We start from the raw sequence: 14,101 nt of genomic DNA, 5'->3' as shown, positions 1-14,101 counted from the left end.
TAAATCTAATGCAAAACCTTTAAATTAAACACCAGCATCATAAAGTTATCTAGATTTTACTTATACTTTTGAATATTTAATCAAAATTGTCTATACATATTACAGGGTTTGTCTCCTTTGGCCTCCTACTTACAACAATCAAACAATCCTAAGTAATATTTACTTTCAAACTTTTTTGCTGTAATTGTATGAAAAAATACATATACAGCATAAATTTCTGTGAATACATCCTGTTCTACCTCAATTCAAATCCCTGAACTGAAGTGGAATGTAGAAGGCATTCTCCATCCAATTCTGAATGGTGCACAATCCAGGCCCACATTGCAAATTCTACTCAAACTGCACTAACATGTTTTGCGGCAACATGCTTTCTTAAATATGTTCAGAAACGGGTGTGAAAAAGGTTGGATCAATCCTCATACAGAGCTTGTGGGCAGATATACATGCACTCCTAACCTTCCCAAGCATCAAAATCACTTCTGCTTCATATGAACCGACAGGGCATGAAGACAAACGATTGAGATTGTGTGAGCTTGTATCGCCACACTCTGTGTTGTATATGAGTCAAATACTGCAGTTGTGGACGTGACGTCCACTGGAACCACTCTAAAAGCAAATGCTCTCACTCCAACCCAGGAGCTAAAATACAGTCTATTACATTATGCTATAGCATGTACTGTGTATTTCGTAACACCATGGATCCTCTTGAAAAAAAGCATTTTCTTTGCATGCTCATAACTCAGAATGAAATGAGACATTTTAATACAGTGGCCTCAAAGAGTATTTGCACACTTAAGTGACACATAGAAAAATGTCTGAATGTCACTGCATTAGAAACAAAATCTCAAACCAAGCAAGATCTAAAAAAAAATTTAAAAAAAAAATGCTAAAGCTTTTCTTAAGTCACTTTTTTTGTAAACCTTTACAATTACATGGTCATAAAGTAATGGATGTGGTCAGTACCCTCTAAAGGGGACCTATTATGCAAAATTCACTTTTATAAAGTTTTTGGACATATTTATGTGTCCGCCGTACACCCAAACCATATATCAGAAGTTGAAGCTGAAATGCCTTTAAAACGCAAGCAAATAATAAACTTCTGTGATGACGAAGAACAGCAATCTCACGTAAGCTTGACCACAATAGAGACAATAATCAAAATCAAACAGATGTTTTGTTCGTTTTTTAGTATCTGAGGCACGAGCTGTAAAGGTACAGCATTCTGAATGGGGCGGTGAGCAGTAGCTCATTTGCATTTAAAGATATACACACAAAAACATTGTGTTGTTTGTTTGCAGTTTATTGGAAATTACTCGCAGTGTCTTGGGATGTAGGAAATAATGCAAATTCCATTTATACATTTGTAATTTTGGTATAAATGTCCAAATACTTTTTGGAGTGACTTTTTAAGGCCACTATATGTCAGAAGCTTATTAATTTCAGGCCCCAGCTCTCATTGATTTTGATACTGAGAGATCTCAACTGTTTCATAAATTATTTCTCCTTTGCTCTTCAAACCGTTTGCTCATGCTACAGTTGAGCAGCACATGCAAGCCTCACTAAAGCTGTCTTGGCAATTGACAGGCCTGCCCTATGTGAGAACATGCTGTCTGAGAGACTTGGAGAGCACCCAGGATTGATCTGAGCTCAAGGCAGCAGCTGAATCTTTCAGGGGATAGTGTGTATGAAAACTCTCTGCTTTTCTCTTCTCTCTTTTCATCAGCACCATCCTCCTCGCAGTGGTTAATTGAGGTGCAGGGGGATGGAGACAGGGGAATCTATTTCAGCACAACATCGGGCGAAAAGGACGGTTGAATGGATAGCCAGCCGTGTCCTGAATGCAAAAGCCTCATGGCTCGGTGGATCGTGGCGAGTAATGGTTGCCTTATCTTCTTAGTCACAGCTCCTTTGTGCCCGTAAGAGTGACTTCTGACGCAATACAGACGCAAACAAAATGAGACGGGAACTGGTTGGGTCACACTAGTAGGACAGAATCAATGCAGGTACAGCGGCATTTCCACATTGTTCAGGGTCCAGTTGCTTCGACTGACAATGTGAAGATTATAATAAATGCTTCTCGGGCTGGATGTCAAGAAGATTGGTAACATGGACCTGGACTGAAGTTTCTTAGCAAATATCACTCGCAGCTTCATTGCAAGATACACCCAGTGACCGAGCCATTTACCGGGGATAATGATGAGTCCCCAAATCAATATGGTGTCGAGACAGCCCGAGCATGAAGGGGACTGAGTGACAGTACACCTATCAGAAGACACAGCTGCTTCAGAAAGCTGTCATTTCTGATCATATATTTACTCGCCCTCGTGTCATTTTTGGGTCCTGCCCCATCAAAGTCAGCAATGGTGTACAGTTTCTAATAAAAAAAAATAGCTTCTTGTCATTCAGAGCAGCACCCAGAACAGCAAACCTTTATCGATTTTCTTGCTGTGCTAGGAGGCAGAAGCAAGAATGCCGTCAGTCTAGAAAATTTCTCATATTACAGTTACTTTGTTTCTTCAAAGGGGTCATGACTTGGATTTTTTTATTATTATTATTCTAATATGTCCCTTGAGGTTCACTTATTTACATTTACATTTAATCATTTAGCAGACGCTTTTATCCAAAGTGACTTAATGAGGAGAACAATATAAGCAATCAGACCAGCAAGAAGACAACAGTATACAAGTGTTGTAACAAGTCTCAGTTAGTCTAACACAGTAAACATAGCATTTTTTTAATCAGAAAAACAAAACAAAACAAAACAAATAGTATAGAATAGAAAAGGTAAGTGCTAGTATTAATTGGTCAGGTGCTGACGAAAAATATGTCTTTAGACATTATTTGAAAACGGCTAAAAACTCAGCTGCTCGAATTGAGATAGGCAGGTCACCCCACCGGGGTCAGCCCTGTGTTCCCACAGCCCTATGTTCCCACATTTCTACGATTTTTTATTTTTTTTCACGATTTGTCTAAACCCCAGTTACGGGTAGGCTTAGGGGTGGGGTCAGGGGTAGGCCATTTGTGGGAACATTGTCTAAACCCCAGTTACACTGTAAAAAAAAAAAAAAAGTTGAGAAAACTTAAAAGTTTAAGGCAACCAGCTGCAGGACATTTTTACTATTTTTACCATTTTTACTATTTATAGTAAATAATAACTATTTATTAATAGGGACAAAATAACTATTTACAGATAAAGCATTACAAAATCATTTACTCACCGTTTGTTATGCAGCTTCTGTCAGATCCGATACAGGTGGCTGCTTCATCTTTCAAGTTTCTTTGCGAACTTTGCATTACACTGTTCGGAGCATTTTGTTTGGTAAACGAGGCACAATCATATAATCCTCCAACGCTATCCAGGACGCCATTAAAATGGTTTATTTTAATGGCGTCCTGGATAGTGTTGGAGGATTATCCACTTGTTTCCGATGCTGGGATCCTTCTTTAGTCTGTACAAAGTTGTAAACAAGTGGTTTGAACTGTGTGAATAAGTGACTGAATGCCAGTCTGTGGGGCCTATGGTTGATGTCTTGCTCTAGAGGCAGTCATATGCAAATGTTTTTGCCTGTGTAATATCAAAACTAGCTGTTTTTGGAGCTTGATTAAATAAATGCATTTTTTTAAATGAGGATGTTTTAAGCTATGAAAATTGCAGGATGTTTTAATGGTTTAAATACCTCTTATATGACAAAAGATCAAGGCAAATTTGATTTCTCAAGTCATTGAAATCAATGGAATGAAAAGTGTAAATACAAACCAAGAATCAAGTGGGAGACAAATGTAAAGTTGTATATTGTACATTTTTTTTAGTAAGTGATGGATTTGTTAACAAATTATCGATTAGCACCAATGGACACCAAATATCATTAGGTTTGTGTGTGTAACCAGTCCTACTCGACTCGCTCTGAGCGGAATTGGAACCGAGGTATCTGGCCTGGGAGGCGGGCGCGCTAACATGAACGCTAAAGACCGCAGCCGCCAGCGTGCCTCTTGAGGCCAGGGGAGTGAGGTTTACATGCACAGCTCTTACTGGCCTACGTGCGTTACACTGAGTTTTGATACTAGGCAGCCAATCCGTTCTGTAGGTGAAAAAAAGTTAAAGAAAAGCAGTTTAGTGATGCACTCCAAACCAACAAAAGAGGTCATGTCATTGCCAAGGAGGCCAACAACAGAAAAAGAAAAAAATTAGGAAGGAAAAGGCAAATTCCACTTCCCACATTGTCCTCAACCCCTTTCCTGTCACAGTTTAGCCTTCATTTCCATCTGCCATGTCTTATAAATATAACATGCTTTCAAGGTCTTTGAATAGAAACAAAGACTTCTTTCTGGAAGCAGGAACACACAGACCCCCTGCAGAGAAAGTTCATTTGAACTTTGGGATGGAAGAGACATTGGACAGCTTCTTAAAACCATAAAATACTTCTTTTTTTTAATGCATTCCTGGGTTTAGGAGGCTGTGATGCTCTAGACCCTTGGATGGTGACAGGCCCTGCAGACTCCTTAGATCCAGGGCTCTGTTTGATATCTGAGGCAGAAGTCTGTCTTTTGACTCCAGGCACAGAAATTATGCCTTGATTTTACAAAGCCATTACTCCAGGATTTTTGCTAGAATTCTTATTTTAAAGGTGCACTCAGTAGTTTTAAACATAAATAAGTGAATAAAACTAAATAAAACATAACATAAAATTATCCAATCTTCTAGAAAGATTTACACAGGTCAAGGCACTTTACAAAACAAAAAAACATGACATTGAAACAAAATAATCAATCCTAACTACAGTATATAACAACAAACAAAACATTAAAGACACAATTATACAAGACCAGAAATAAAGCCAAGTAATCAGTCCACATGAGCCAGCTAAAACACAAAGAAAGCATTTGGGACTGGAAAAGGACGAATGACAACTGAATAAAAAAGAGGATATTAATAAAGAGGAAAGATGAAAAGCACACGAGATGAACTTGGGACATTCAGCATTCGGATTTGACCTTGTTCTGTCTCAGATGGAGCCACGTTTTCCACCTTGAGGATCCCAAGAGCCATTTGAGGGATTTTCTCCCTCCATGTGTCTGTCCAAGCATGTTTATTCCTTAAGGACCCCAGTGGGCTTCAATGTGAGAGCAGCTTTTTCCATTCCAATACGAAAGACATTATCATGGTAAATGGGCTGGAACAAGAAATGGCTCAATGTGGGAATCATCCGCGGATTTAAAACTGCAAACTCAAAAGCCTATCTTCATTTTACAGGAAAGGATGAAGGAAAGCAAAATCAAAGCTGGTGGATGGGCACGTGTTCACAATGCATCTTGATTCTAACATAGGTTTGTGCTTCTGAAATGCAGCTCTTTGTTTTAATTTAGAGTTCATAATAAAATAAAAATGAGGAGCTCTGTAAATTATTTATCTCAGAGTGATTCCCAAACAGGAGTATGTGTAAAAATTTTTTTTTTTTTTTGCTATTTATGATTTCAGGACTTTTTAAAGTTCTAAAGTAAGAAAAAATGAAATGTTAATAATGATACATTTGTGTGGATGACACTCATGGCAGATTATATGTGCTGCTTCTTTTTGACTTTTTTTACAAATAAATGCTGTTATTTTTAACTTTAAGATTCATCACAAAATGTTGCATATACACTAACCTAAAGGATTATTAGGAACACCATACTAATACTGTGTTTGACCCCCTTTCGCCTTCAGAACTGCCTTAATTCTACGTGGCATTGATTCAACAAGGTGCTGAAAGCATTCTTTAGAAATGTTGGCCCATATTGGTAGGATAGCATCTTGCAGTTGATGGAGATTTGTGGGATGCACATCGAGGGCACGAAGCTCCCGTTCCACCACATCCCAAAGATGCTCTATTGGGTTGAGATCTGGTGACTGTGGGGGCCATTTTAGTACAGTGAACTCATTGACATGTTCAAGAAACCAGTTTGAAATGATTCGAGCTTTGTGACATGGTGCATTATCCTGCTGGAAGTAGCCATCAGAGGATGGGTACATGGTGGTCATAAAGGGATGGACATGGTCAGAAACAATGCTCAGGTAGGCCGTGGCATTTAAACGATGCCCAATTGGCACTAAGGGGCCTAAAGTGTGCCAAGAAAACATCCCCCACACCATTACACCACCACCACCAGCCTGCACAGTGGTAACAAGGCATGATGGATCCATGTTCTCATTTTGTTTACGCCAAATTCTGACTCTACCATCTGAATGTCTCAACAGAAATCGAGACTCATCAGACCAGGCAACAATTTTCCAGTCTTCAACTGTCCAATTTTGGTGAGCTCGAGCAAATTGTAGCCTCTTTTTCCTATTTGTAGTGGAGATGAGTGGTACCCGGTGGGGTCTTCTGCTGTTGTAGCCCATCCGCCTCAAGGTTGTGCGTGTTGTGGCTTCACAAATGCTTTGCTGCATACCTCGGTTGTAACGAGTGGTTATTTCAGTCAAAGTTGCTCTTCTATCAGCTTGAATCAGTCGGCCCATTCTCCTCTGACCTCTAGCATCAAAAGGCATTTTCGCCCACAGGACTGCCGCATACTGGATGTTTTTCCCTTTTCACACCATTCTTTGTAAACCCTAGAAATGGTTGTGCGTGAAAATCCCAGTAACTGAACAGATTGTGAAATACTCAGACCGGCCCGTCTGGCACCAACAACCATGCCACGCTCAAAATTGCTTAAATCACCTTTCTTTCCCATTCTGACATTCAGTTTGGAGTTCAGGAGATTGTCTTGACCAGGACCACACCCCTAAATGCATTGAAGCAACTGCCATGTGATTGGTTGATTAGATAATTGCATTAATGAGAAATTTAACAGGTGTTCTTAATAATCCTTTAGGTGATTGTATATATCATGGTTTCCACAAAAAAATATTAAGCAGCACAATCGACAATAAGAAGAAATGTTTCTTGAACACAGCATATAAGAAAGGTATCCAAAAAGTAATGCAACACACTATTACGTTTTTTTTATTATTTTCATATATATATATATATATATATATATATAAATGGGCTTATGTGGGTATGAAGACTGAGAAACTTTTCTGTCATGTTTGCCTGTTGCCTGTATTTGCATTGAAGCAACCCAAGCTCTTATTGCCATGTTCAGATATGCTGAACATTTCCTTCAGATCTTGACCTGAACGAACTGTACCATTAAAGCAGCTGACAGCTAATTGACACAAACAGTTTGGCAGTGGTCATATGACAAAGTTTAATTAAGATTAAACTTAAAGGGAATCTGCACAAGTACTCTGTTTGAGGAAGGGAAAACAAAATAGATCGCCTCAGGCTTTCTTCAGAGCAAAGGCTAATTTGCACTGAAATGAGTCAATAAACACATTTCATCTGAGCTGGCAAGGCACGCCAAACAGTAAAAATGATATATAGTCTCCTCTCCTGGGATGAGAAAATATCTAGTTCAAACTGTAAAGGCACAAACAGCTTTCTGTGATCTATATGCATCATGTAATCTACCTTTCTGACAGTGAGATTTTTTGAGTTTATTGTTTGTACAATATTGTTATTTTGCAGGGTGCTCCTCATTTTACTCAGTACAGCTGGCAGCCCAAAAGGTCTCTTATTTCACAAAGTGATATACACATGTACAAAGAATGGAAATATCCGAGCCCAGTCTACACCTCAACTAAAAATGAATTTAAAAACTATTAGCTAGGCTGGCTAGGCAAGGCTATTCTTAAATGGGAGTCACAGCAACTGTTGCCATGCATTTGATGGGCACATGCTGCCTCTGATGGGTTTAATGCAATAGGCGTGACGGGCGGCACATTGGCTCCTTACAACAAGGAGCAATTAACCCCGCTACTATTCACCCTTACATTTCAATCTGCCAGTAAAAGAAAGATACTTCAGCCTGTCACCGATATGTGCCAATCAAACTGTATTCACCAATGCATACTCACAGTTTGTACTGTCACTGCAGGAAATAAGCCTTGTTCATTGCAAATGACTTCCCATTGCTTGGTTCACTGCTTCAGCTCCCCAATCAAGGTGTCAAGGCAAACTCAATCATCATAGAAGGCGATGCTTTGAGAACAAGCATTCTTGCTGTCCAAAAGATAAATGCATGCAGGAAATATATGCGAAACAATACACAGAAAAACAAAACACAGGGCAAAAAAAAAAAAAAAAAAAAAATGGAATTTATTATAGAATTTCTTCACATTACATAAAAACAGCATAATTAAATCAGTTGAACCAAAATAGTTAGAATAAACTATGAGTTTGGTGTTTGTACATTGGCTTTTTTTTTATTATTCAGTGCATTAATACCAGTTTCACATGCATACTTGGTTATGGTTGGTGTGGTTTATATCACCCTTGTCCTGATTTTTCATGCATTCTGTCATGCATTTCAAAGTGTTTTCCCATTTACGGTAGCTTTCAATATAAATGCAAGAAGTAGCATTGTGACAGAGGATGGAATTGAAATAGCACGGACTCCACCTCCATTTTGTCCGTTTCTGTTGCACATATTCAGAGGGTGACAGAGAACTCAATCACATTCAGAGCCTGGGGGTTGGACTGTCTGCTTTTGAACCTGCCTTCCCCCATCCATGTATGTAATGAACAGAGGGAGGCAGATACAGAAAGACATGCATAGAAAGTTCTTACTGTAGGAGACCAACGATTGGGGGATGTGTAGAACTTTAGGAATGATTTCCACGGGAAGGGTGTTCCTTGTCAGCAAATTTGACAGGGTCACTTGGTGACTCTCAGTGACACATTATGACATAAATGACTAGATGTCTTCAGAGAGACTGATTAAAACATCTCGATCCATTTGACGAGACCATCTGCTGAGGAGAACAGGAGAGAGCAGGTGGAATAACCCGCCAATGGAATTACTCATAAAGGGAATTTACCCTGTTGGCCTTTAAAGCTATCAGGTCTCTTCGGCGTGGCTAATGATATTCTGCCTCTTGTGACCAGTAACAATTTAACAAGTCCACAGTGGACGACTGCTTTAATGTCAAGCCGTCATTACTTTACACAGTCTCTTCTCTTGCAAATGTGGAATGATCAAGGGAAGATGTGATCTTTTTCATCTGGCTGGTGAATTGTACAGTGTTATATATGGACACATTACACTATACACTACCATTCAAAAGTTTGAGGTCGGTAAGATTTTTGTAAGTGTTTTGAAATAACTCTCTTATACTCACCAAGGCTGCATTTATTTGATTTAAAATACAGTAAAAATTTCACTCATATTGTGAAATATTATAGAAATATATTGAAATAGAAAACAGTTACTTTATTCCTGTGATGGCAAAGCTGAATTTTCAGCATCATTACTCCAGTCTTCATTGTTACATGATCCTTCAGAAATCATATAATATGCTGATTTGGTGCTCTTGAAAGATTATTATTCGTTTTACCATCAACCTTTCCCTCGCATCTTTCCTTTGTTTTAAAAATCAGATGTTTATGTACTATCGAACAGATTAGAAAAGGTTTAAAGGCACAATATGTAACTTTTTTGCTTTAAAAATAGCAAAAATCACTATATCTATGTTATATATTTGTTTTAGTTGTGTACTTACATTATCCCGACTGTTTCCAACAACTTTCAAACCAGGAGAAATTTGTAATTTAATTCGAAGACACGTCCCGTTTCTTTATTTCCGTTTTGTCGCCGTCAATGGCGTCATATCTGCGTTGTCCCTGGTTTCCGCTCGTACTGCCATAGCAACCAGAGCTATGAACCAGAGCCCTCTGATAGTAACCAAAGCGACAGACGCAGACAACTGTGTAGTTCGCAATGTCTATTTGCACGGTGTTGTTGTTTCGTTCAAACATTATGGACCATGGCAAGCAGACTTTGGATAAAAAAAGGAGAATTAAAACGAGAATCAATATCAGCGCTGTGTTTTCGAGATGCCGAGAGCTCCCATAGACAGTAACGTTATATAAACGAGAGCTCCACGTCCGAGACTTCGACCGCTTCTACATGTACTTTATTAAACAGGTGAGCACATTTACATAAAACTAATCAATGTTATATAGTTCAACAATGATAAAATGTTACAATATGATCTGTATGCTATTCTAATGTTGATCTAGCTTACTGCTAGTTTCATACAGACAAACTAACACATACATTTCAACACATTCAAATTCAGTTTAGTGTGCTAGTGTAATGTTAGACTAAGTGAAACAGCGCTGCGTTACCTCACAAGTTTAATTTGTCTAATAAACTGACCTGTGAGTTGTAATTCTGCACTTGCGTGTAGTTCGGTAGAATGAAATGTCCATATTCCTTTTATATCCGCGGGACTCGCGTCGCGTGTGGAGCTGATAGCTGTCTCTTAGCAATCCCGAACTGCTTCATATCACAGTCATGATAAAAGCATCGATGTATTCAGTCATCCATAAACATTATTAGATCGGTCGGCTTGATGTTGACGACAAGATCCATAATTCTTAGCAAATGTTGCGTCATCAAACTACGCCTTTGTTATTGTAAAGAGGCTAGCGACCCCTAGCGGCGAAAAATTCCATACTGTACGTTTAAACCACCCGTTACAATCCGAAATGAAATTTGGCCAATTTATTCCGACTGACGTGGTTAAATGTGACTTTTTTATACCGACTGTGCAAATAGTCTGATTACAACGGACTATTAGAGTCCATGTAAACGCAGTGGCTGCTTAATAATTTTGAGGAAACAGTGATAAAATCTCAGGATTATTTGATGAATGGAAAGTTCAAAAGAACAGCATTTATTTGTTATTCCATACTTTACTGTTACTTTTGATCAATTTGATGTGTCCTTGCTAAATCAATTTGTTTATTTCTTTAAACAAAAAATCTTACTTGACTCAAATGTTTGAACGTTAATGTTGATTTTCCTATTGAAAATTGATGATTACAAGCTCTGACTGACATATAACTTGATAAAATGCAACAAATATGTGGAAGCACAGATACTTTTAAAGTCATCATTTGTTAGAATGTTAGAATTTGTTATTAATTCATAATTAATTAATTTCCCTGTGCAAAATATTTGAATGCGACTTGACCTCTGGACTCTCAATGAAAACCCTCAATGATCTTTCAAAAGAAAATACTTTTAAATAAATCAGTAGACAAATGAAATAGCCACATTGCACAAAGAATTATAAAGATGAGACATTCTTTTTATTCATAATTTTATGTTAATGCAAACTAAGGAGTCTATACATGATTTTTAAAAAGGATAAAAAACTGTACAATATAAAGCAGGAACACTGATAAAATGTCATAGACATTGAAAAAGTCTAAATGCTTGGCAAATCTGTTAAACGTAAACGATTAGTAGAAATCACAGACTAACTTAATTTTACAAAGAACAAATAAAAGATGTCATGCAGCAACTTGAAAAAAAAAAGGCCTGAGTCTTTTTTCTCTCTTTTAAATAAAGAATCATTCAACAGCAACAACAACAAAAAGAACTTTGTAAAAAAATAGCCACAAATTCTACTTAAAAACTTTTGCAAATCCAAATAATCTCTTCTATTTGTTTCTTTGTGAGAAACAGCAGTCACACTTCTCTGCAGAGACGCTTTGAGGATTAACACGACAAAAAACAAATCATCAAACATCAGAGGCTGAAGATAAATCACTGGACACAGTGAGGAGAAAGTCCTGTGCTGTGAAGTTGTCAACAGATGATAGCCATTTGTATATTTCAGCGAAGAAAGGCATAATCTTTTGAAGTTCAGGTAGATACAGTGGGTTTGTTTCGTTAAAAGAAACCAGCTTAATGCTGGATGTTGCATGATCAGAGAACAACAGACACGTGCATACATTACAGTATGATGCATACAGTACACACTGAAATTACAATGCACAATCTCACTTCGGTTCGATGTCCTGAGAAGTGTTTGAGACGAGCTCTAATTTCTGATCTGCCACCTGCAACAATCAGTTAAAGTAGTAGATCTGGATCAAAGGAAAATGACATGTGGTCTGAGAGCCAGTCATTATGCAGGGCAACTGTAACTAAATGAGATAGATGACAATGCCACAGCTTCAGCATCTTTATCCAATCAAGTGACATCCCATCTGTCAGGGGCAAGCGCAGTTTTGCATGTTAAAGTCGAACAGGTCTAATCGTGCTAATTTAGATATTAGAAAAGGCAATAGTATGGGGAGTTTTGTTTCTCAACTTTTTTTGTGTTTATTACCTAAAACTATATTTTTACACACTTTAGCTCTTATAAATACACTATACACCGCACTGCATTGCAAAATACTTCGTTTTTCAAAGTGTACTTGGGAAAGTTGGTCTCGATGCTAGCACCAATCATAAAACAAAGATAGTTCTTGGGATTTTTTTTTTTGGTTTAAGGCACTTCCTGGTAACGTTAATGAAGATCTCAGGACACAATCTTGTTTTTATTCTATTCTGTCTCTTTGTTTCTCAGCATTTCAGGGAGTTTCTAACTATGCATGTCCTTCTCTTCAACCCCCCCCCCCCCCCCCCCCAAAAAAAAAACTAATTAATGTTCTTGTCACAACTTGCAGCTAAACAATGTCCTGTTTTGTTGTCTCTTACACCTCCATTTCTTGTTGTCCACTCTGTCCTGGTATCACGGGAACCGCAATATCGAAGCAGGTCTCCATCATTACACGAGACTTGCATAGGTTGACACAAAACTCCAGGTCTCCTGTGGCCTGAGCTAGAGCCTCCAGGTAGGTCTGCGACTCCTGGTCCAAATCAGAGTCCACATCAACTAAAGAAAAAAAGGGTGAAAAATGTTAACAAAGTTGATATTTTTAAACTTTAAGATTATTTACTAGGGATGTGAATTTGGATGGATGGATGGATATGGACATAAATATACTGAGTTTTTGTCACTTTTTGTAACGTTTATTCAATGAGTTACTCGTCTGCCACAATAACTAATGTAATGTTTTAAATGATATCCTCAGCAAGTATTGATTTGCATGGAAAATGTGATCCATTCAGTTTCTTTTAAATAGTCGATTGACAGGCCTAATTAAAACATGAATATAAATATAAAAATCAAACCATCTCGAAAATAAATACACACAAGGAAGCCACATTATTGTATGACACAATAAGGATGTGACAGTGCATCCCCACTGACACACCTAGATTGATAGTTGTACCACTCAAGACATAAACAAAAATCTATGCAGGTGATAGTTGGTTGATGTAGGAAATGGGCTTGCAGAAACACCATCCTCATTTTACTGGGCTCTGAAGAGGAGCTGATTTATACAGCATGACAGCCCCAATCATAGCTTTACCCAAGACAGCAGTCACGGATGAATAGTAAACATCACCTGGCCAGTGGGCAGGTAGTGATTGCAAAAGAGAAAAATAATTCCTTATTGATTCAAGAACACACACAGGCACGGGTATACACTCGCTCTCTCCATGCGCTCTACATTATTCTTTTACGAGCTGTGATTTCTGTTTACAAAAGTGTGTCTTCTAGCAAAGCAGAGACAGATGCTTTGCAGTATCAAGGTTCTTGTATTGGTCCTTTGTAATAGTTGTTATTCTTTTTTATAACTGAAACTGAGGGATGAATACAGAATAAAACAAAGATGGAGAATCAGCAGAGCTTTTTTTTGCTGCTGGCAATGGTCTTTTTTCATTCTCAGTAAACAACACTAATAACATGATTCAGATTTGATACTGAACGCCTTTGAATTTGTTTAAGAAAATCCTGAATTACAATAATAAACTGTTTGCTGAATAGTATGCTATGGTGATTCTGGTCATTGTTCAGATGTCATTGTCAAAGTTCAGAGTTCGTTCTTACAGCTAACACCATGTCTACAACAGCTTGAGGCTGTCTAGTTTCATCCTCATACATCACACCCACGGACCATTGGCTGAACATGCATAGGGCACAAAAAATTGGAAACAGTTCAGGAGTTTCATAGTCTTCATCTGATTTCCAGGAGATGTGTTCTTTAACGGTCCGCCTGGAAGCAAGCCCGCTGTAACGGCAAAGCCCTCTCATGGAAGAAGAAATCTGTCGTGTTTACAGCTGTGACAATGAGCACTTATCAGGGTCGCTGTATTTTCAGTATGTGAATTT

At 38.1% G+C, this 14,101-nt stretch overlaps 1 protein-coding gene across 1 annotated transcript in view; it reads right to left on the bottom strand.

Annotated features, from left to right (window-relative positions):
• Positions 1–10,871: 10,871 nt before the first annotated feature.
• kif26aa (kinesin family member 26Aa) overlaps positions 10,872–14,101 on the bottom strand; it is a 77,403-nt gene continuing 74,173 nt past the window's right edge. The window contains 1 exon segment of the mRNA XM_084432393.1: positions 10,872–12,757. Coding sequence (XP_084288519.1) covers positions 12,576–12,757 — 182 coding nt within the window. The 3' untranslated portion in view covers positions 10,872–12,575.

Source organism: Rutilus rutilus (assembly GCF_951802725.1).
Source record: "Rutilus rutilus genome assembly, chromosome: 15".
Lineage (NCBI taxonomy): Eukaryota > Metazoa > Chordata > Actinopteri > Cypriniformes > Leuciscidae > Rutilus > Rutilus rutilus.
The sequence above is the reverse complement of the archived record's forward strand: the minus strand, read 5'-3'. Positions and strand labels throughout refer to the sequence as shown.